The sequence below is a fragment of the Pygoscelis adeliae genome, unplaced genomic scaffold, assembly GCF_000699105.1.
Source record: "Pygoscelis adeliae isolate BGI_AS28 unplaced genomic scaffold, ASM69910v1 Scaffold47, whole genome shotgun sequence".
Taxonomy (NCBI): Eukaryota; Metazoa; Chordata; class Aves; order Sphenisciformes; family Spheniscidae; genus Pygoscelis; species Pygoscelis adeliae.
The window spans coordinates 1,867,959-1,893,691 of record NW_008825255.1 but is presented as its reverse complement, the minus strand read 5'-3'; the positions used below and the strand labels follow the sequence as shown (position 1 = coordinate 1,893,691).

The window sequence follows — 25,733 nt, the reverse complement described above, 5'->3', positions numbered from 1 at the left end:
CTTACATCAGCAGATGGCAATAAGCTAGTGTAGGAGGCATAACAGCATATTTTAGCTAGTAAAATTTGGCATGAAGATATTATCTGCTGTATGGATGTACCAATCTAAAATCTGATTAAAAAAAAAACAAAACCACAAAGTGGTTAAGAATTGGAACTAGCAGTTTCCAAAAGTGTTCAATGTTATGGCATTTTCAGGATGTACCCAAGTTATAACACAATCTAGAAGTGAGCTTGAATGCTCTGCTGCCTAACATCACTAAGGAAGCAGTTCCGTGAAAAGTTTTAGAAAACCTAAGTCTGCCTATATGCCAGAAAGGGCAGTCCCACTCTTCTCCAAGGCACATTTCTACCTATTCCCTTGTGAAGGTACTGACACTTGTGCAGCCATACAAACAAATTACCTCAAGGAATTGGCCTGGCTGAAAATTAACCCAGTAAAATAAATTCTATTTGCAGCAGGATCAATTCTCTGATCCAACTTTCTATACAGCCACAATTAGCACAAATGCCAGTACTAGACAGTGGGGAAGAACATGGAGTCAGGAACGGGGAGGAGGCATAGCTGAGTTTCACCATGCGTATGGTTAAGGAGTGTTCCAGATCCTGATTGGATATAGAAAACCTACATCAGATAGGCACCAAACCATTTAACATTCAGTAAATTGTAACTAGTTGTGTCAATTAACCAAATAATTAACCAAATAAGCAACTAAAGCAGTTGGTGCCAAGTACAGGACAAAATCTATGAAGTTCTAGCTGAGAAGTTTAGGTTGCTACATCAGCCCGTCTATGGCTTCCATTTGTAAATGTATCTCAAGCACTATTTATCTGTTCCCAGCAAGATAAATGGATCCAGGCACTCCCTTACCCCACTCCCTCAGGCATTGAAACCTACCACTTAATCATCCAGTAAGACCTTCCAACCCTGATTAGCTGCTTCTTCGCAAGTGCCTGTGTTTCTGAAGGTAGGTCTGTGTAAAGCTATTTACTTCCTGATGCTGTTTTGCTGTGTAAAGACCTAAGCACAAGGGGATTCTCAAATAACGTCTATCCTGGTTATCTCATCCAGTCTGAAGCAAATCTACAGGATCAGGCCCCACAGAGTAAACAGGCATGGACAAGACTTCTGAAGGTTGGTAGCTAGTATGTATATGCATTGCATATATGATTACACTCAAAATCCCAGAAGTCAAAGCACTTGGCTGCAGTAGCAGGGACTGTTTCCTTTTCATTTATGCTCAAGATGTACCTTTTACATTAATCCAGATTTCAAAAAACAGCAGCACGAATAACCTTCTGAATCTGTTACAGTGAAGAATAATTTAATGGCATCAGTAGGACTACTCATAATAGTAGTTGATATTTGAGAGAGCAAATCAGGAGTGCAATCGGGGGCATAGTAAAAACTGCATGTTACAATCAGATAGGTCAAATAAATACTATACAGATATTCATGTTCAGATGTTACTATTACTTTAGAAGAGTAAGTCATGATATTTTTTCCCTCTCTTCAGGTGTAATCCTTGGATTTTCTCTCCGATCATACAAGATGAGCTATCGGGAAGTCAAGTACTTTTCATTTCCAGGAGAACTACTCATGAGAATGCTGCAAATGCTGGTTCTGCCACTAATTGTATCCAGTTTAGTCACAGGTAAAAAAAGAAACAGTTTTTTTGTTCTTTTAAATAATTTGATAAAGATGCACACACCAAATCATAAAAAATGAACATTCCATGTCCTAGAAGTGTTATAACCTGCAGAAAGTGATACCTTTACTACTGCTGTTTTAGAGACAATGTGACAAAAGGTTTAAATTACTATGCAAAGAAACCAGAAGATGCTTTTCCCAATTCCAAGATGATCTAACTGTACAAGTTACTATATGTAGCTGCTGTGAAGCTGACTCTACTCCACTTTCTCCTCTTACTTTCTGAACAGACATTTCCTCCACAATGTCCTATTGTTATCAAAGATAATGTATCTCAGAAAAATAGTTCCAAGACCCAAGAAAGTTTAAACTATTGATCGTGGGCAATAATCCATGCCTGCAAACCCAGATCTGTAAAACATCTGTCTACCTCCTAATCTTTTAGCAACAGATTAGAAAAAAATAGGTGATAGATGGGATAGATTGGATAGTTTGGAAGAAACTTCATTCCATCTGTTCTGGTTTCCTGTCTTCTGGTCAGCAACTTTATTAAGCTTCAAGTCCTCTTTACTGAGTTTTTCCTTGAGCTAGAGATGTAATAATTAATTTCTTTTGATGATTTATGCCTTGTCATTCCACCTAAGTTTCATGGAAGAGCTCTCAGATTTTTTATGAATGTTCAGGATGTATCTGTGATGTATTTACCCTATTAATTATCTGAAGAAAAGAAAGCATGGACTCTGGTCTACCAGCAAATCAGTAATACAGCTTGGAGAACTTAATCAAAGCCTCCCATTTGGAAGTCCTAGGATCTAAACACTTAATACACTACCTTAATTGTCAGAGGATCCAGAGACAATAAGCTGTTCTCTATTTCATTGATTTTCAAATATTTTAATATTAAGACCTCCTCTTACAAATGCAAATAAGCATAGACCCCATCTTCACAGATAACAAAGATAGTATGTGTGTATATAAGCTGTTAATACCACAGCAGAAAACTAGGGTATTCACAGTTACAAAATCATTTGCCTTCACATATTTCAAGGAGAAAGTAAAGCTTGTTTCTATACACACGTGTTATATGGATACTGAAAGCTTAATGCACACTGAAACTGGAGAGAAATATATAAATCTTGTAGGGGAAACAAGGGCAGGTTTTATTCCCAACCAGTGCATAATTCTGTTACATGTCATATCTCTTTGCTGTCTTCTTGTCCCTTTCACCTGCAGAACTCCCCAGGTTGGCTGGACACTGATAGAAAAACCATTAAAATAGAAAAGGAGAGACATTTACCCTTCTTCAGTGTCAGCTGAGACTGGCACCGCTGCTCCATTTTGTAGGATGAGTTATTGCAGGAGAAATTACCTGCTCAGTTCCTTGTAACTCTCCATCCATATTGGTTCTCTGAGAGAGCCCAAGGTAAAACAGGAAATTAGGTAGATCATCTGATACAAGGATTTGAATTTATTTTCAAAATTCTAAGTAGAAACACTTTGTTCAGCAAATCCACCTCAGAGAGTCACAGGTGTTACAAGGAGCTGGCCTTGTGATAAAACAGGCTCATTTGCTGTGTATCACCAGCTCTCAGTAGAGATTTTGTGGAATACCACAACAATGAGTTTCCAACTAATTCTATTCTGAAAAGAATCTTCCATCTCTGGATTGAAACAATACCCTTCTTTTTGATATTTTTTTTCTTTTAGATTTTTTGGAGCTTTTTATCCTTTTTTATGCCCTTTTCTCATAACAATGATTTCCTTTATTATATAAAGGCTTTTGGCAAAGAGAAATCTTATCTATCTGTAAGATTTGTCTTATTATCATACAAGTGCCTTGCAATATTAAGTGGATTATTCTTAGAGTTTCCCTTTGAAGTAGAGATGGTAATCTTCAAGGTAAATAACATTTTAAACTTCTTTAGTCAGGCAGGGAATGATCATTTCATTGAGAAAACTCAATGCAATTCACAAATGACAGATTTCATTCTTTTTAAAAAATCATTAATTACAACAGGACTATGTCTTTTTTCATGGGATTAAAAGAAATTTCCCAGTTTATTGCTAAAAACTGTGGAAAAACTGTTTTCTACACTGAACAATACCTCATTTAGTGTACAAATTGTTTTTTTAAAAAAAGGTGCTCTTACATTTGCTGCAGAACTCTCATACTCAAGTAAATATACAGGTATTATTGAACATCTAAATAATAACGAACTATAACCTTTACAGGTATACTACTGTGCAATTTTATAGGCACTATTGGTTTCCTCTTTTTACACATTATAGGATAATTCATTGGACAAAAGTCTTACGCTTCTCAAGTCAGTCTTAAAACGACCCTTGGCATCCATGAGCCAAATCTCTTATTTCTTGTATTTTGTTTAGCAAAGCAAAGCAGATGCCTCTTAACTAACCTCAGAAACATTCCTCCAGGGTCTTGCACGCTGATAATATAATTGCTTCTTCCAATTGTAAATTATCTGAATAAATATTTTTGCTGTTTGCAGGCATGACAGTGTCTCCCAGATATGATGTTCTGGGTTTCCTTTTGTATTTACGTAAGTGCGCTCAATATAACTGGTTATGACAATATCAGAACATATGGCCTCTGAGGTATTAGAAATAGGCTGGGGATGATTACATTCCTTTGCAAATTTTATGAATTTCAAAGAAATTAGAACAATAAAACCAAAGCAATAATTACAGAAGCTATGGGCTGTTACGTAAGTGAAAGATAAATTGAGAAACTGAAGACTTCTGCTATACAGGTAAACAGTTCTGATGGTTATTCACAGACTCTTGGGAAAATAAACTATAAAAGGTGAAGCCAACCCAGTCACATTTATCTGCAGCCTGGTTTGGTACTTTCATGAAAGAAACAATGCAGAATCACATTCAGAGGTTTTTACTCCTGTTTGCCTTATGACTTACCATTATTGCACGTGGCTCAAGCAGATATGCAGTTTTCTCCATGAGATTCTATCTTCTGGTGTGTATGTTACCAGGCATGTACTAACATCTGCTTGGGAGAAAATAGAAGTTACTTGCATACCTTTCACCATCTTTTACTGTTTATAGGAAAATATGATTATATGAATATCTGTATTCTTCATCTTTTGCGGTTTAGAGACAAATCCAACTGCATACTCTATGCTGGTCTTTATTCTCTACAGTCTTGCAAATGGGAGAACTCCTAAGTCAGCATTCCCAATCAGTATCTCTTACAAAGTCAAAGGCAAAATTAAAGCACAGTGTATGGAAGCATAAATAACCAAAGAAGTAGATGAAATTCCCATTTGGATTATTCTATGGCCAAATCTGTCCTGAATTCTTATACAAACACAGGGCTGACAATTTTGCTCCATTTCTGTTTTGAATTTGCTGCAGTTATAGGAGTTCAAAATATTTTATACCTTCTTATTTCATTGATTGAAGCATTTGACATAAACAAATTGCTTGATATGATTATTTTAAAATATGCATTGTCCCTAAAAGGTATGTAAAATAAATACATACACATATGTTAACAATTCAACTCGTCAGGAAATAGGCAAAGACTGCAAGATTTGCACCAGCATTAAGAGCACTATGCATTAACATTTTTTAAGCTGTTACAGCAAGATCGTAACGAAGTTGAAATTCCAGCCCTTAAAACTGGCCCACAAGTTTTACCTGTGTGTTTCAGTTATTCACTGAATATAAGGGCATCAGGACAAGGTACCTTTTCTTAACCAAACAATGTATTTCCTGAAATCACATTCACAAAAATGATTCATGACCAGTCTTTATAAAAAGCATAGTTGGAGCATAATATTTGTGACAAATATTAAAGCTAGAGAAATTTTATAAGGGTTATTTGCAAATATTTTGCACAATTCTGGTCATAGGTCAGTTTGATACGACAGGCTGCTTCTCCTTCCCCAAAATTTTGGAAGCTTGGAATTTAGTTGTACAGGGACCACTACTTTTAAATGCAAGTAAACTAGGATTAAATTCTGTGCACTTCTTTCAAATATCTTTGTCTGGTAAAGTATAGCAAAGCATAAAAGACCCAGTCAAGATCTTAGACTAATTTTTGCCGCACATTGCAGAAACAGTAAGAAAATAGTTTATTTACTAACATAAATCAAGCTGGAGAAAGAGAAAGGGAATGTAGAAACAGTGAAACAGCGAGGTCCACTGGCTTGCCCAAGATTATACAGCAGGTCAGCAATAACAGAATCAAGGAAAGATCCCAATCATGAATACCAGTACAACGCACTGTGCATTAGGTGATAATACTTGTCTAAACTGTTAATGGGAATAACACTAATATGCTACAAATGAGTCTTAATCACAGACCAGGGTTTTCTGTGCAAGATTCTGCACAAACACAAAGACTGTGAATCTTCTTACACAAAAGAAGGCTGTATAGTAAAACAGTTTAGAAGACAGAGTATGGAAGGTTTACCTCAAAGAAGAAAAATGTCTTAGTATGTAGTTTGTAGCAAGTCTTTTTTTATATTCACTCCCCTTTCTAATTCTAATAATGACATGACTGTCTTTCATGGAGTCTGGAAGATACAGAAACTTCCCTGCCTCTGGTGCAGCCTTTGAATAACCAACTACAACACTGACAACTGCAGGAGACACAAGTGACTTTCCTCTGGCCAGACTCAGAGACACAAGGTTTTGTCCCCACTTTTTCAACAAGTTCATAGTATTTACCACTACAAAATCTATAGAAAGTGTTGAAAAAGTGCAGAAAGCTGGAATTTCCATGTCTGGGTGCCTCATAACTAGTCTCGGATGTACATATAATGCTTTTGATTTCAGCTATCAAAGGAGTGCAATGAATGGTGACAGTGTTAAAAACAAGTAGTAAGGAACATGATCTGTCTCCTCACTGAGATAAAAACAAAGGCACACAAAATGACTCAAGTAAGAAAACAAAACACAAGTAGAGATCACAATTAACAGCCAAGTTGCAGATGCAGTTGCTTGAAATTACCTATAATGAAACAAGGACAATATTCAAAGAAACAACTGAACTTGAAATAGAATCATAGAATCATAGAATCATCGAATCATTAAGGTTGGAAGAGACCTCCAAGATCATCGAGTCCAACCGTCAACCCAACAACACCATGCCCACTAAACCATGTCCCTAAGCGCCTCATCTACACGTCTTTTAAATACTTCCAGGGATGGTGCCTCAACCACTCCCCTGGGCAGCCTGTTCCAATGTTTAACTACTCTTTCAGTAAAGAAATTTTTCCTTACATCCAATCTAAACCTCCCCTGGCGCAACTTGAGGCCATTTCCTCTCGTCCTTTCGCCAGTTACTTGGGAGAAGAGACCGACACCCACCTCGCTACAACCTCCTTTCAGGTAGTTGTAGAGAGCAATGAGGTCCCCCCTCAGCCTCCTTTTCTCCTAGAATCATAGAATCACTCTTTCAGTAAAGAAATTTTTCCTTACATCCAATCTAAACCTCCCCTGGCGCAACTTGAGGCCATTTCCTCTCGTCCTTTCGCCAAGCCACCCCCTTACGTCAGTCAGGAAAAACGCAGCATCTGGATATGAACAGATTCAACTGCTGAAAAGCCAGGTTTTGCCCAAAGCAACTTATGGATGTAAAATGTGGAAGATTAATGCTGTGACATGTTGTATAACCTTAGGCAAATCTTGTTCCCCTTTTGTATCTTTGCTTTCTTTCTCTTTCAGATGTAGTGCTGGTGAGTTTTTTTTGTAGCTACTAGGCAGAAAAGAAGATGACTATATATGATGGAAATTTTAATGGACATGTAGATTAAGTTGTCACAGCTCAGCAGATGCAAAGTATATAGCCATTTTAGTTATATCACTGTAGAGATGGAAATAAACTTAAGCAAATAATTACAGCAAGAATATAAGGCCATCACTGAGACAGTTGCTGTAGAAAGACTACACCCAAAACTACCTAGTGACTGCTTGCAGCTAGCTATGATGGTACCACCAATAATCAGATATGCATAAATGGACACAACTGTTTAACAGGAATGTGTTAGCCATGAAGTAAAAAAAAAAAAATTCTCCTGAAGTTAGCATATGGTGTGATGGACCTAAACTACGTTGTATGACAGGGAACTGTGATATAATGGCACTGTCTCTCACATCCAGATAGCAGCTGTACCCAGTCTTCTGTAAAGACATAATTCCAGAAAATCATACAGTCTCATGTTATTAAATTTAAGAACTTAAGTTTTATATTTGCCTTTCCAATATTTGGAATGAGGCAGTAGATGACCCATCAAGTGTAACTGGATGCAAAAGCTATTAAATCTTAATCAAAACACCTATCCTCTAGTAAATTATTAGCATTTTTCATTTTGACAATTGTAATGTCCTTTATTAACATATTAAATTAATAGCAGTAAACATAAAGGGCCAGAATTTTGAATTTGTTCATCCTAACCCCTCACATCAGAGCACACAATAGGAAGGTCTCATAAAGAGACCTGGGCAACACCTCTTCAAAAAACAGAATGAGAATCCATCCTGTGTCTAGGTTTGTGGAAGCAGGAGCCATAGTGCATGAAGTCTCTATGTAGTTCCAGTGTTCTCCTGTCTACTCGCTGACAAGCCTATTGTGGAAAAAAGGCTATCACTTACTACAAGGTCCCAGGTGCTGTCTCATATCAGCCACAAATGTTTATGGTAATTTAAACAGATGGAAAGTTTCTCATTTTTTTTGAACAAATGCTGTGGAGCCAGCATTATCCTTCTCCCAGGAAGAAAAAGGAGAGGCCTAGCAGTAATTCCCTTTAATTCGTTTTGGCAGAACAGACCTATAACCAGTGCCTGTGCAACACCTTGCATACTCACAGTAAAGCTGGAAGCCAAAAATATTAACAAAGGTCAGTTTTACTCTTCTGTGTTTCAGTTTAAGAAATACAGCATTCCTGATTAAGTTCATATAGTTCATATATGAAAAGTGAGAAACAATTAGGCAGTGTTTGCTCAATTTAGCTGGTCACCAGAGCAATGAACCCATTTTCCAAATCATAAAAATTGGAAAATTTCTGATTTTCCCAAAATTCCCTGATTTTTGCATGTCCTAAAGAAGTTATTTTAGAAGTCAAAGTAATCAAAACCCATCAAATCAATGAAAATTGATCTCAGTCAACTGATCTCAGTTGACTCTAATTATAGGCAACAGAAGAGAACTGACAGATTCTCTATGAGTGAGGCACCTTTTGGATTGCCAGTATATTTGAGCTGCCTGTGTTATGTGTATTGGAAGCTTTCTACAGATGAATCCTGTAGATACCTCCTACAGTAGTAAGCCTGCTATGAGTAACCAATCCACGAACCTCCTAGGAGCATGTTATTTTTTTACTTATGCCTTTCTTTTAATACAGAAAATGTTATTAAAAAAGTAACTTACCTTCTTTTTCAGGCAACTCTTCCCTCTTTCTCCCCCATCCAATACTATATAAGCATGTCAACATTGTAAAAGCTGAATTGCATGGCAGCTTTCATTTTATGTACTTGTACATTTCATGCACACATCAGTTTATGCATTTATATAGGTATTTACATATGCAATTTGCATAACTGGACAACAGTGCTATTTAATTTGAACATCCAAATACTTTTTTCCACAAATAAAGGAAAACTCATGCTTTGATTTGTATGTCTCCAAAACCAAAACTGGATAAAAATGTGGGCATGCAAGTTACTAAGTTTGTAAAGATCCAGTCATCTTGTATACAGATTTCCTGTAGGGATAAAGAAACAATTGAAGAAATATTACTAGTGTTGATCCATGTTCTGTAACAATTTCATCTCAAGCTAGCATCTGTATGGTAGATTCAGGCCAACAGCAGCTAAAAATATACAAACATGAAACTTTATAAACATAATTACTTTAAACACCTGCTCTTCACTACCTGTATTACTGTATAAAACAAATGTCTATCAAGTCTGGCATATAGCCTCTAATAATCATCATTTAGACAGGCACTCAAAGATGAAAAAATTGGAAGCTTCTTATGCTGTTCCCCTCCAGAGTCTGTAAGGGAATGTGGGCAGGATAAGTTTAATAATTATGTCATTTAATTCTAAAGTATTTTGGACAAAAGCTTTTAGAAGTTAAAAAAATGAGTTTAAGTAGCATGCAGCTACATTTTGGCAAATCAATAAGAAAAAAAAGGTAGGTTGGAAGCTATTCAGCACCTAGAAACATCAATTTTCAAGTCAAAACACAAAAAGAACTATGTGCAGATTCAGTGTATGTTGGCAATCAATTTGACTATGATTTCCTGAATATGTTTCCTGAACAAGTTTTTGCACAGAAAGTGCTCCAGGAGGAAACAAACTATACCCCACTGGAAGTCAGAAAGCATTGTGCAAGGCAGGGATGTTAGAAAATCATAATGAAATGTCATACATATTTGTACAATAAACACAGCTTGGGTGGAACCTCTTACTCAGGAAGTGCTATGTATCTTAATCTATGCAAATACTAAAAGCAAGGAGCTACAGAAAGGATCATAAAATGAAAGTATAACTCACTTCTGAACCATTTCTGAAACAATTTTGCAATAGGAAATACACAGCAATCTATCTTCACAAGAGCCTGAAAGAACAATTCTAAGTGAACACAGATCCCATTAAAAATTAAAATGCAGTAAGAGCAGAGGTGAAATTCCTGCATATAATGACACTCAGTATAAAATAAAACTTTATTATACCTTAAAAATAAAACCTAAGCATGATATACAGCATCCAAAAGCAGAAAGTATGCAGCAGTGTAGTTTTTGAAGTCTTAGTCTCTGCAAGCAATAATGCACACAGCATGGGTGTTCAAGAACAAAGTCTGCAATAATTAAAGACAGCAAAACTAAAAATACCCTCTAAAATCATTCAAGTTTGCTAGAAGCCCTTAATTAAAGGCTGATTTTAATTTCATTGCAAAATATGGCTTTTCTTAGTGGACCACTACTTTTAGTTGTTTCACAAAGTATTGAATAACTGGTTGTTACACACTTTTATTCAGTTTGCATTCTGTATGGGATTCCAGCAGAGTTGATAATAGGGAACAACCTCCCATTCACAAAGACTTAGTGTTGATTTTTTATCTTAGTTCAAATGCATAACATCAAGACTGCTTGCTGACAGACAAGTCACTAGCAAAACAAAAAGCAAAAACTATTTGGAAGAACGCGTAAGGGTTAAAGCATCTTGCCTAAGCACTGATGGACCATTGTGAATCCACACTGTCTCTTTATTAACATTTCTATTTCAATCAAAGGCAGAAGGACTAAAAATATCTTAGGGACACCTCAAAATAATTTTTTTTATTTTAATACAAACAAATATGAATTGGTTACAGAAAAACAGCACACCTGAAAATTAAAAAACTCAAAAATATTATGAAATGTAAAATTAGCTACATTAGATTGTAAATGGAAAAGACTTGGGCTTGTATTTTGTACAGCAAGATGTCTAAAATGCAAAACCAAGTCTTCTCAACATTTTGGGAATTAGGACACTGAGAGCAAGCATTTTATTCAAGATATTGAAGATTGAATCTATAAAGAACAATGTTTTCAATAATGAATGACTCTGTGATAACGTGACAGATGCACTAGAATGGTGCCAAGTGCAAAGTAATACACCTGGGAAAGGGGAACGTGCTACACCTGTACTACACCTTATCACAAGCTCTCAGTTGGCCACCAGTACACAGGCAAGAGTTCTCAGACTCACTGTGAACAGTCTGGAGAAGGTGGCAGGGCTTATTAGTGGAATGGAGTTCTAGTGAAATGCAAAGAAGGATTAGACTACAACTTTTTGGCTTGAGAAAGACACAAGCGTGGAAGATCACCATAAAAGCCCACAGAAATCATGAATCATTTGTAGAGGCTTAGATGGAGTAACGATTTACTATTGTATCTCCTAATTATTTTTTATAATAAAGGAAATATGGGGTGTCCAATGAAATAACTAGGCAGTGCATTTATAATAAAGAAAAGGAAGCACTTTTTCACACAACACACAATTAAATTGTGTTGTACAGTGCCACAAGCCAGAAGTTAATAGTTTCAAAATGAAACTAGAAAGTTCACAGATACTGCCATCATTGACTATTAAATTTGGGGAACTAGCAATTTAGGAAGGCCCTAGTCCCCACTGGTGGCTAGATGCAGGGAGGGCAAGCAAGGGCAGTGAACCCTATCTTTTTCTGTTTCTCATAGTCTTTCAGTAAGAATCTGTTGCCAGGCAGAGCAGAAGACAAAGAAATGGGTTGGCCGACCATCGGACTAATTTCCCATAGGTTTATGTTATCGTTGCACTCTATAGAATTTCATATCAGATTGAAGGGGTCTCTCCATTGTCACCTGTTAAGATTTCACCTACCAATTGCTCTAAGGCAATGACTACTGTCAACAGTTTCAGCTTTCTGACACACATTGCTCTTTTGAGAGCCAGTTCAAAACCAAGGAAAAACTCTTCCACGATCTGAGAATCATCTCACCTTCAACAAATGTAAATTCACTTCATTGACATGAAATTAGACTTAAAAATAAAAGAGATAAGAGAAACCATATGTCGAGAAATAAGGAAAGAACTATGCACAACAATATCAGCAGCGCTTAATTATGACACTCTTGGGAAAGTGACAAATAAGAACAATGTAAGAGCCATATCAAAGTATGACAAAAACGAGCCTGAAAACTTGTGAAGAGTTACACCCAGAGATAGTTACGTACACACAGGCTTTGTTCAAGGTTTAACAGCTTTCACTTTCCTACTTCTTCACCTTTTTACCTCTAGCCTGAATGCCGTGATCTGTATCCCCATTTCCTACATGTGAATGTAGCACAACTCCATCATATTTGCTTCCTTGTCAGTTTGTCTTTGCTATAACTGCTCATGAAGACCAGAAGAATCTAATCAAGAAAGTTCCTGAGGCTGCATTTTGTGGACACCAGCCAACATTACTGGTGTCCTTGCACAGGACATTACTGGGAGTACTTGCACACCAGCAGAAGTAACGCGTATCATCCTTTCATCAATGCTGTAAAATCTGACAGATACGAAGTACTTCTGAATCAATGCATCAGCTACACAGATCATTGCAGATGGACCAGCTGCAGATCAAACCACATGCAGAAGGATATCATCTTTCAGAAACAGGAGACTGTAATGCTATCATTAGGTCCTCTACCCTTGTTTTCACCCCTGATTTTTCTTCCATGTTTTGATAATGGGCAGTTGTTGACCTATAATATATTATTTCCACACAATTCTCAAAATTAATTGCTGGATCTGCTACATGCTGTCCTTCAGCCATGTATTTGGATTATAAACTTCTATAAGGCAGATCCATCATTATCATTACTGGAGGCAGAGATACTGAATACTTGTCTCTTGATAGCACTGCTGGATGCCCCACCTGAGTTCTGAACAATGGAGAACAAGGAAAGTCACTGTGCACCACAAGAGCTGCAAGACTCAAGCCTTGGTTCTGGGTTCCAGTAAGATATTGGATTGTCTGGAAGAGGAGGAAGGCTGCCCATCTAATTGTTCATCCTGGTATCTGGCTGGATGACACAGCTCTCACTGGTTATGGGGGGTAAGAAGGAGAAAACAGAAACACTCAGGAGAGAAATCTCTAACAATTTGTTGAGACTACGGATATAACTAAGGATCAACAACATCTGGGATTTGAGCTGCATGTTAGAGAGTCACAAAGCAGATCCTGCATCAGCTAAAATTCCTTTCATCCAGACACTCCTGTTAGTGTGTATTTGTTCTTTACTTTCTCTTCCAGGCTGTTTCTGAATATATTCTATATCCTCCAGTTCAGACCTTGAGAAATGAATGCAACAAAATATAAACAATGCTGTTGTATATGGCATGAAGAGTGTCTCCAAAGATACCACTGCAGATATTTAAGAGCTACCTGGTTGCTAGAAATTGCTTTCCAGTTGTGTCATAGTTCCTTTTCATAGTTGGTAACTTTTTGCAGAGATGTGGCTGGCACAGCGTAAAATACCTTTTCCTTATTTCTTTGTTGCAATTTTGTCTGCAGAGGAGCGCCTGAGGCAGCCATGAACACAGCAAAATATTTGCTGAAACCTAGAATCTACTTACAGAATTGCCAGCCTTTTTTAATTGGGTGGAAAGTCTCAATGTGAACTTTTTCAGGATCACAGAGTCTGATCTGGTTTTCTTCACGCAAGTGAGTCCAGGGTGCTGTTATACTGCTGAAGTTTGATGCAAAACTCTTGTAACACACCACCAGTCCCAGAAATGACTGGTTTTTGTGGTGATGGCTTATTCTAGAAAGCATCAGTTTTGGCTAGGTCTGGGCATACTTTGCCACTTCTATGCACTGCCTCAGCTATTTTACTTGGGCCACGCTGATGAGACTTTTCCCCATTTACACAAGGCCTTTTTCCTTTGATTCTCTATAGGAGATCTTCCCAGGTTTGACTGAATGATGCCACTGATACATACCACAGCAAAGTTAATTCAATTTACTAAAAATCCCATCTGTGTGTCTCTGGAAGGTAGCAAATACCATCTGAATTCCAGAAATGGGGGAAAAGAAACTCCTACAGGCCCCTACTTGTTCTCAAGGTTGGGCTTTCTTGAGTCACCTGTCTCAATGTTCCTCAGGTCAATAGTTTGTATATTTAGCATTTCTGATCTTGGCCAAGAGTTCATCATTGTAAAGCATGGCATTTCCATCTGAAAGAGGGGCATGTGCAATCAGTACAAACACAGATTCCTCAAAGGTTTGTACACTTAGCAAAACAGGGCAGTTTAGTACACCACAAACTTTCAATTCCTGCTATTGTGAAGACAGTTATACCTAGCAAAACAGCAAGAAAAGCATCTGGGATGGCAAGCTCTTAAATTTTGGTTCCTCAGGTCACCAGATACAAAAGTTCCATGTATTCCTTCTATTGATAGTATCTTGAAAGGACCTTTTTCTCTACAGGAGCCTATCAAAAACAGATATACCAATGTTTATCTTCAAAGAGAAGTAAAAGCTACTAGGATACAGAAAGACTTGTGCAAAAAAAAGTCTCATTATTTATGGGGCCATATCATGTGGAAAGTGAAAAGATAAAATTCTTTACAGTTTCACACAACTGAATAGCAATTCAGTCCTAATATTGAGTAAGAAATATGCAAATAAAGAAAACAGTCAAGTGCTCAACTCTCATGGCAACAGAAGCTTTCAGAACTTAATGTTATTCTTAAAGACCCACCATCTCTGGAAGTCAAGTATCAAAGCAAATTAAATTCCTGGCTCCCTGGTTGTGAAGAAGAGCTCAAAAATAGATCCTGACTATATTCTGAAAACTCAAGAGTCACACAACAAGGAGCACTTATTTGAAAAAATGTTGCATTTTAGGGTATTCCAGTATTTGGAGAGCATGACTTGTAATTCCTGAGTAGTTAGAGTTATCAGATCTGGTATTAATCTTTAAGCAATATTCATCTTCTCTACTTCACTGAAGAGTTTGAAGGGCTTCAAGCATATCACAAGTTGTGAAGAGTTTTTTGGACTCAGTATATTAACACAAAAATTTATTTAGATGCCTCAGTTAAGCACATTTTCAGGATTAGGCTTCATTTTGTAATAATTATATAGTTAAACAGAATTAACATTTTTTCAGATAATTACACCTTTTTATCCTCAGACAACTATACCGCTAGCTCCTTACAGGTGGTAAATAAGAAAAAAAAAAGTACAGCATAGTACTAGAAGTACACTATTTGCACTAGAATTAACATACTGATGCTGATTCTCTCCTCCATAAACAGCTCTCTTATTTTCTCTCTACTCATATGCAAAGCTAAATACTTACTTTATTCCAACATTTCACCACCCACTTCTAACTTAGATCTGAATACTTAGATAATTATCAGAGATTGTCCAGTGAATATAGTTTCTTTTCAGAGCTAGAGAAAAAATAGGTTTTGGTCAAGGGTTCACCTCATGAATGGCTGTTTCATTAATGAATACATTCTTGCACTGAAAATCAACTTTGTCCAATATTTCCAATTGCAGTATGTCTTAACTCCCCAAACCCTGAAAACAAAGTTAGAGAACATTAGCTTACTAAGCCTGGCTAATATCTGTCTCAAGGCTAATGAAGCTGTGCAAAGGGCCCGCATCCATAGAGAAAATAAAGCTTTCAAATTCAAGATAGGATGTTTAATAGTCGATTAAAAAGTAAATAGGCTTATTTTCTGTTCTGCAGAACATCACAGTCCAATAACAACAGTGATCGAAAAAAACCCTCTTCTCTTTCATCTGTTTAGTTTAAAATCAGCTGATAATTTCTTTGGTACCTCAGACCTCTCGTAGAAATTCATATCCTCAATCCTGCCCGCAAGCAGATGATGCCCAGATGGCAACTGTGTAACACTTGAATTGTGGAAGCCAAAACCTATTTTTCAGCCGTACTTAGCACTGTAACATCCTGGAAAAGAGCTGAATAATATTACTAAAAAGCACTGATTGCTACTGTCAGGTATTCCAGAGGAAGACTTAACTTCTTTCCATTGCCTCCTACAAGTCTGTAAGGTGGAGAAAGACAAAGCAAAAAATGTACAGCTTTGATGTTGCAAGGCTGTAACTGAATCAGTGACCCAAAGTTCAGGAGGTCACCGAAACAAGGAGAGAAAAGAAGGAAAACAAAAGCCTGTTCACATGACACTCCAATTCCACACTTTTGTAATGAGTTCTCAGAACAGCCTTAACATCATTAGTGAATTGTGAAAAAAAAAAAAAAATTATAACAACAATTTAAGATGTAATAGACTAATTGCAGCTAAAGTAATGACTCCTTAGTATTCATACAGCATATTATCAGAGGACCTTAAATTCACAAATAGGAAGTATTTTTTTCCTAAAGTGGATTTGACTGTTACCCATTAAATTATTTGGGGGGATTTAGGGTGTAATTAAATTACAATTTACTCGTATGGTCCATGAAAAAAGTGGAAAAATGCTTATGATGTTATGCATTAGGATGTTTTTATTTATTATTAAGATATTAAGTTATCGATTATAAGTACTGTTTTAAAAGGCTGCTAGTTCATAAATTTAAAAATGTCTATACAATTTTTTTCAAATTATGACTGCATCAGATCCCGTACTCTTTAAATAGACTTTGCAATACTTGATAAATGATGTCTCAGATTGTTTCTAGATTCTTTATTAATACAAGATTCATTTTTTTATGCCATGTAAAACTTTATATGCAGAATTTTTCTTATCAAATCCAAGCTAATGTGATTCTTTGAAAAAAGAATCTAAAAGTACTGTGTGTTGTCAAATTAGCTACTGTTCTGCAATTTCTAATGCAAATAATGACTTAGAGACACGAAAGAGCTCCATGCATTTCCTTTTGACACGGTTAGGTAATACTATGTATTGGCGCATCCTATTTGTACCTGAACTATCAGAGGCACTGACCTCCCACTACACTAGGTCCTGCACCAAAGTCAATACAGTATTGGGGGTAATGTCTTTCAGGACAAACTTCCCCAGATTGAGACATTATGTCGACATTGCTGACTTCATTGTTGTAGATAGATAACTGAGCTAATTTTCTATCATTGGGGAGTATGGGGAGCCGGATAGCAACAGCAGCATAGAGCTCCATTCAAAGGGATTTATGTTGCTTCATGTGAATGCAGATAGCACTACAAATTGGCGGAAATTAAAATTGTACTTGAGGGGTGAGAGGAGAAAAGTCAGTGAATAAAGTGTGAATCCATCAAGAACAGCCCATGGAAGCATACATACTATTGCAAAATAGTACAAACTGAAAAAATGCCTGGCACATGGGAAGGAATGTAATAAACTGAAAGGATTACAAGAACATGTAAACACTAGCAGGGTGAGTGTAACATAGACAAAAAGGAAAGCGACAGCTCCATGAGCAGCTCAGATGATAAATTCTTTGGAAGACCAATGGATAAAACAGCAGCAGATGAATGAACTGCTAGCTTGAAAGCAAAATGAAAATTTATCACTTTTAAGTTGGACACAGATGCACCAATCAGTGTTGTGTCACTGACAAGATTTCTAAAAAAAAAAGAGCAATTTTGATTATTAGTAAACCTGGTACAAGGATAGATAGTAGCTACTATAACAACAAAAAATACACAAGATTCTTTAGTGAGTGGGCAGTTACTAGAGTAACTTCAGATTACTCAAAAAAATCAAGTCTTGTTGAACATACCCAAAGGCACTATCACACCGTTCTTTTCCAAATTACCCTAATATTACTGAATTAGCAAAGATTATCTCAGGGTTTTAAAAATTGTGCTAAAATTAAAATTCCAAGCAGAAATCCAAAGGCCTTGTTGTTACCAGATGCATTAGTAACACACTACCATTAGATAAAACCCTAGTTCAGTCACATCCAACTGGGCAAAGCTTCTTTCCAAATGACAGCTGCTGCATGAACTCTATAAAATTAATTTAAGTAGTGACAGATCCTAGTGGACAATCATCCAAATAAAAGACACTATCACTGCAATAGAGTCTATTATGGGAAGTTTTAGTGAAGAAGCCAAGAACTGGCTGGCCAGCAATACTGGATCACATTTTGAGTGAGAAGGTGATGCCTCCAGCATAGAGCTGTGACAAGTTACAGATCAGTACAATCCCATACCCCAAATCCCATGTCATTTTGCACACAGATAGAGGTATGTCTCTATCTTTTTTTAGACAGGCAACCTTAATTTTCCGTTCTTTAAATCTTGCACCTCTCTGACTAGAACTGTGTTCATTTTTATAGCAATTCAACAGAAGTGTCTCTTCAGATGTCTGTTACATACTGAGGATGTAAAAGCAAATGCATTTTTACATTAGGCTGCATTACTAGCTACTGTTTCTTTACGGACACCTCTAATCTCACACCTGTATTCTCAAGTATGTTATTTTTTCAGTAGCAGCTAAAGTAGATCAACAGTGATTTAGCATAGTAAATAGTTTACAGCTTCATCACATGGTTTACAGCCAGTCAGATAACAGAAGCACTGTACATTTGTGGAATGTTGTTTAATAAGTGCTGCACATACAAAAACATGTCTGTGAAGGACTCCAGGCACAGTCTGCCAAAATGCAGACCAGTGTTTTAGCAGATTAAAATCTTCCACGTGTATTTTAAGAAATTGCATTATGGATTTTTATGGAGCACTAAGTAATGTGCTTAATACCATCCAGAAGCAAAGGCATCCTTATCAGTGATATCTTGCCAGGATGTGGTGCGTTTCATGTTTAAGGTAGATATTTTTGGCAATATGTTCAGAATAAGTGAAAATTAATATTTTCATCCTTGGGGAATAGGGTAGAAGTCTTAAAACTACTAGCATATTTATTTCAGTCTTGCAACAACATGTCCTGCAAGATTCAAGATAACTTAATGTGCTTTGGCTTATCAGCTACCACAATTAACTTTTTTCCTAATTAAACTGAAATAATTTACCATGCTACATTATGTTTTTTCTTAAGTAAATGTGTTCATTTTTTCACTCCTGATACAGAAAATAAGCAGCTTTATGCCCAGCAGAAGAATCCCATTTCCAGGAAAGCTTAGTCCAAATGACATAAAAGGATGTCTTTTTAGAATTGCACTGTGCAGGTAGCAGCAGTGTTTTGTTACCAAAAAAATTGTGAGCTGCTATTTTCTGTGTTCCTGGGTCTCTGATTCTTGGCTTGAAGACAGTCAGTCCTTTGTACTCTGTTATTACAATGAGGTAACCAAAGAAAGAGAGTCTTCGTTTGAGACTGTCAGCTGTTACTAATCACTGCTCTATGGCTTGCTGTGAATCCCTGCTTGCCTCTCCCTCCTGCTCTGCTTAGCACACATAAAGAAGATAAATTACTCCCTAGTTTCCCTTCAAAAAGCATATTGTTTGGCACATTCCAATACTGTGAGCAAAAGATGGAATAATGCGAAGAGTTAAATGCGTATCTAAACAGCCCCACAGCAGGGTCCTTCTCAGGCAGATGTGAGTTTCAGGAAATGTACTTTCCTACTGGTTCTCCAAATGTATTCTATTATATTGCAAACCCGAAAAGTAAATCAACTATACTTTTCATAACAGCAGAGCATATTCCTGCAAGAGGTTTCCTGTAGTAATGCAAATATCACTGACAATAAATGCAGCATCGAAGTGTACCTTATTTACGTATTTCATTTTACTGGGAGGTGTGATACTTTGGTGTCTATAAATTATTTAGCAACAAGCAGCACAGTCTGGGGAGGTTTCTGGAATTCTTCCCTACCCTCACTGACTGACACTGTCCTGACACAGAGAAGAATTTTAAAGGAAGAGTCATAGAATCATAGAATAGTTTGGGTTGAAAGGGGCCTCTAAAGGTCATCTAGTCCAACCCCCCTGCCGTGGGCAGGGACATCTTCAACTAGATCAGGTTGCTCAGAGCCCCGTCCAACCTGACCTGGAATGTTTCCAGGGACGGAGCATCCACCACCTCTCTGGGCAACCTGTGCCAGTGTTTCACCACCCTCAGCGTAAAAAATTTCTTCCTTATATCTAGTCTAAATCTACCCCCCTCTAGTTTAAAGCCATTCCCCCTTGTCGTGTTGCAACAGGCCCTGCTAAAAAGTTTGCCGCCATCTTTTTTCTAAGCCCCCTTTAAGTATTGAAATACCGCAATAAGGCCTCCCGGGAGCCTTCTCTTCTCCAGGCTGAACAACCCCAACTCTCTCAGCCTTTCTTCACAGGAGAGGTGTTCCATCCCCCTGATCATTTTTGTGTCCCTCCTCTGGACCCGCTCCAACAGGTCTGTGTCTTTCTTATGCTGAGGGCTCCAGAGCTGGACGCAGTACTCCAGGTGGGGTCTCACCAGAGCAGAGTAGAGGGGCAGAATCCCCTCCCTCGACCTGCTGGCCACACTTCTTTGGATGCAACCCAGGATATGGTTGGCCTTCTGGGCTGCGAGCGCACATTGCTGGCTCATGTCCAGCTTTTCATCCACCAGTACCCCCAAGTCCTTCTCGGCAGGGCTGCTCTCAATAGCTTCATCCCCCAGCCTGTATTGATACCAGGGGTTGCCCCGAACCAGGTGCAGGACCTTGCACTTGGCCTTGTTGAACTTCATGAGGTTCACATGGGCCCACTTCTCCAGCTTGTCCAGGTCCCTCTGGACGGCATCCTGTCCCTCAGGAGGGTGTCACCCCTCAGCTTGGTGTCATCTGCTGCTGAGGGTACACTCAATCCCACTGTCTATGTCATTGATGAAGATACTAAACAGTACTGGTCCCAGTACAGACCCCTGCGGGACACCACTTGTCACTACTGATCTCCATCTGGGTATTGAGCTGTTGACGAATCAAGTTATTTGTGCATGGAAACAAGCAAAGTAAGAAGTGAGCAAGGCTGTGGAATACCCTACCACAAAAATAGTTACAGTAAAAATAGCAACTGATTTGAACCTCAAGCTCAATAAATTTCTAACCAAGACTGTGTAATACATTTGCCTGCTGTATCAGAATGCTATACTTGATGGCCCAGGAAATACCTTCCAGCATATATTACCATCATATTTTTTAATAAGATAACAACTAATCTTGATGCACTGAAACCAAGCAGAGTTTCATAAAGTGAAGTTATTCCACTGAAAGAGCAGTACCTGATGAATAACAACAAAATGCTCTTTCATTATTCATGGTTAACTGAAAGGTAAAAACCACTGTAAAGCCACTAGAGATTATTTGGGCCTCTACCATTTACACCAGTCAGTGATGTTCTGACATTATCTTACCATGGTTTCAGAAACATTTTCCTTCTAATGAATAAACTGTGGCTAGAAGAGCATGTTTGCAGCCAGGAGGATGAAGGATGAAAAAACATGGTCAGTTACAAAATATTTTCCCTTAACAAGAGTTAGAAAGGGATGGAGGAAATATATTTGAAGCTAGCACACATTACACCTATTTGCTGGCACATTTTTACGGTACTTCCATCAAGAAGTATGGGACCAACAGAAAGAGTACAATCTTCAGTTTGCATCACTTTTGCACATGCAAAAGCTTTCAGAATCACTGAAAGGTATCCAGCATCCACATTCAGGTATATTTCAAAACAAGTGCTCTATGAATATCAGAAATAAGTACGTATGGCAGGGTTAGGTTAGCATCCTCTAGAAAAGGTCTGTTTTCATCATATACAATCTTTCTCCTCACTGTGGTAGTGGAGAATCCACAAAGAAAGGTACACTGCTTTATTTAAGTGCTTATGTGGACTCTCCTACATTGTGTTAAGTCCCACCTTTCTGTTAAAGTCTGTGATTTCTCTGATTCACTCATGCAGTGAGATTTTTTCTTACATGTAACAGGAACATGTGTGTATCTTCATAAGGGTATATTTTTATGCTGATTTTTTTTGAAGGCAGTGCTGGTTTGAGTAGCCATGGCCCTCCAGAGCTCTCCTGAGCCCAGGTGCTCTTTCACACACCCTTGTTCTCTCCTTGTCATCAAATGGTGGATGCTGTTTGCTCAGCTACCTGGTGAGAACAGAGCCAGCTTAAATATAAGCAGGGGGAACTAAGGAATGCTTAATTTGCTTTAGCAGCACTGCCACCAAAGAGCAAAGGATGCAGTTTAACAATACAGCCAACTTGAAGTAATGGCAAACTGCTGCCAAAAATGCTAGTTTTCTGCCCCCAGACATGGTCTCCTGCTTCCCTTGTACAAGTTCTGGTGTTCACATGACACAATTCTGAGATGATTCAGAATGACAAACTGACAGAAAAACTAACCCTACGAAACCCAAAGTTAATATTTTTCTGGTGGCAAGGGATGGGGCAGGACTATAAAGCTGTGGGGCAGGTCTAGTCCTTTAGGAGCCACTCTTAGCCATTTCATTGGCTCATTGAATTGCATTACTATATCCCAGCCATGGGTTTCATTAGTCAGCTCGGCTTAATCACGGTCATGTAATTTTGGATCAAATACAACTGCTAATTTTCCTGTGAGATATTTGCCCAGTGTTCTTAATGGACCTGGAAAAATTAATAAAATATCTAATTTTATTATTTAAATTTCCATATTCAAATAAAGATAAGTTAAACTGAGATTTGGGGGCAGCTTGGCCCATCAGTTCATGCAAAAAGACATACAGAGCTGTATTTTGGACATGTATTTTATGTGGCTTCAGGAAGTTATTAGCTGTATTGATTTAATATTAATTAACATCACCAATGCATATAGTTCTTTGAAAATGTTATTTAGCTTTTTTCTTTGCAATTTTATTCTTTTACTGCTACTGCTATTAAAAATAATAATCTAGAGTTTGGACTAATTTTGGACCTGATGTTGTAAAGGGCTCAATTGTCAAAGCTTTAACTATTATTTAACTTTTGTTTTCTGGGAATGCTCAGCACCACTCAGGATATGCTCAGCAGCTATCAGAATAAAGCTCTAGAGCTTAATCATGCTAATTAAACTCAGGCAATACTTCCACTGTCTTTACCTAACTATTGCTTTTCCTTATAATTTTTCTGTCAGGTATTTTACTGTGACCTTGCACAGTGTTACTCATTTCCACAAATCCTCATCAACATACATGAAAGGGATTGTTCTCATGGTCCCATACTGAGAGTTTACTCATCACACAGTGCTTAGTGGATGTAGGGGGTTGGGAGTAGCCCATTTAAGACTGCTTCATTAGGACAGTGAAAGACAGCCTTAAAGAAACAAAATTAGGGCAACACTCCTGAGTCAACAGTTGCCATTATTGCTGTTCCACCATAGGAGTCCTTAACAAGCAACTGCAATTTCCTAATAGAGAGACCATAAAAAAAAAAGCATTAAAATAATTAGCAATAAAAAGATGCTCTGTTCATAATGTTTAGTTTTTAAAGACTGAGTCCAAAACATCTAAAGAAAATTTATATAAAAATCTACATTAGCAAGGAAGTGCCATCAATTCAGTTCTAATACGTTGAATAAGGAAAGAATTCATCATTATCATAGAAATCCTCTCTTTTTTATTTCCAGTAGTCAATATGTATGAGGATCAGAATGCACAGTTTGTTTGACACACTCATTCAGAACTGGTTCATCATTTTATATATTTACAACAATGTATCGCTACATCTTGGCAGGATTCTGACTTAAACGTGATCAGTCATACACCCACAGACAGTAGCCTCTATCTTACGAGGAGCGGCTGAGGACTCCGGGTTTGTCTAGTTTGGAGAAAAGGAGGCTGAGGGGCGACCTCATTGCTCTCTACAGCTTCCTGAGGAGGGGAAGTGGAGAGGGAGGTGCTGAGCTCTTCTCCCCGGGATCCAGTGACAGGATGCATGGGAATGGCTCAAAGCTGCGCCAGGGGAGGTTTAGACTGGACATTAGGAAGCATTTTTTTACCGAGAGGGTGGTCAAACACTGGAACAGGTTTCCTAGAGAGGTGGTCGATGCCCCAAGCCTGTCAGTGCTTAAGAGGCATTTGGTCAGTGCCCTTAATAACATGCTTTAGCTTGGTCAGCCCTGAATTGGTCAGGCAGTTGGACTAGTTGTAGGTCTCTTCCAACTGAAATTTTCTATTCTGTATTTAAAATTTTCATCATTATGCATCAAAAGTAATTTTAAAGAAACCAAAAGTTAAAAATATTGGGGGAAAAATGTTAGATTCTCTTGTTACAAGAATTTTAGTATAGGGAAGCAAACACATAAACTTCTTATTTTTTCCAAAAGCTTTTAAAAGGCAGCAAAAAGATTTCAGAAACAGGGACTTCGAACATGAAAAGCAGTAGCTGAGCATTTTAACTGTTTTCAAACTGAAATTATACACATGCATACACTCATATGCACACCCCCTCCCCCCAGTGACAGAGTCTCACTTGCTCTGACAAATGATAAAATCACTGAAAGTACAAGGATCAGTCCTAAGTAGTGACTGGGTTTTTTTAGGAAAAGCAAAAGAAAATTAATCTGACTACTTACTGTTGAGCATAAAGAAAAAGATCCTTTTTAAAAACTGCTCGTTATGGGCCCTGATTTGGCAAACCACATTAGTTAGTGGTCACCATTAAGGACAAATGTAAGTCCAAGAATGCTCTGCTGACTAGGAGTTTACACACAGATACAGGGCCTCAGTCATACCAGCTGCCGACCAGTTACCATTGCACTAAATATGCATATTCCATCTAGTTGTGTAAATATGTATATTCCTTCTTTCTAAAAAAACCCACAGGCAGAAACTCTTAGGTACTATAACAGGAAAATTAGGTATGTGCTTAAACTCAAATCTCAGATTGAAACAGCTCATAACTTGTGACTTGAGGACATTGGACTGTTCTGCAAAAAATCATTTGGTGCAGTTGTGCTAATTATAGGGAGAAGGTGTTCTGAAGTTGTCGGACTTCTTAGCATAGGCTCTGCTTGTTGGCTTTTAAAATAATTCCTTGGAATTTATTTTTGAACAAGCAGATCCAAAGCTATTATTGGCTTAAATGTTATCTAAAGAAAACCTGCTCAGTGTATTTTACCTTTGATCTTACTGAGGAGTATAGTACCATCCCTCTGCATTAGTGTGCCCTAGTATAATCCAAGATTACACATAGATTATGTACAGCATGCTTTCAATGTCAAGAAAATTAAAAACAATAGAAGCAACTCTAGATTTGTAAATTCCAGAATTCTGTATAATCTAGAATCATAAGTACAAAAAAATATAATTGACACAAAACCAGTCATAGTAAAGTAGCTATTCAGGAAAGTTGCTGCATCATTAGTTCATGCTAACTTGCAGAACCGTGATCACGTCAGGTGAACAATCAGAACTATCAGATTAACAATTCAGGATTTTTAACAAGTTGCCCTAACTAGATTTTTTCTCCTTTTCCCTGCATCCTTCTCTCTCTTTCGCCTTCTCTTGCAACTACATACTTACTTGCTTGCAGCCTTTCCTACATCCTAAAATATTTTCATTTCTTCTCTAACACCTTTGTTAAAAAACAACGTAGTGCTTTGCCTTTTGCCCTGACACTCCGCAGAAGTCCTTGTCATGTCTCTTTGTCACCCACAGTGTGAATGATTCTT

The 25,733-nt window shown here is 37.6% G+C and overlaps 1 protein-coding gene across 4 annotated transcripts in view; it reads left to right on the top strand.

Annotated features, from left to right (window-relative positions):
- SLC1A3 (solute carrier family 1 (glial high affinity glutamate transporter), member 3) overlaps positions 1 to 25,733 on the top strand; it is a 67,737-nt gene that overhangs the window by 17,146 nt on the left and 24,858 nt on the right. For 3 of the 4 annotated variants that reach the window (XM_009329444.1, XM_009329440.1, XM_009329442.1), the window contains exon 2: positions 1,517 to 1,654. The exons of the other annotated variant lie outside the window; for it this stretch is intronic. In XM_009329444.1, the coding sequence (XP_009327719.1) occupies positions 1,517 to 1,654 (138 nt within the window). The remainder of the gene's footprint in view (positions 1 to 1,516; positions 1,655 to 25,733) is intronic. 4 annotated transcript variants of the gene reach the window in all.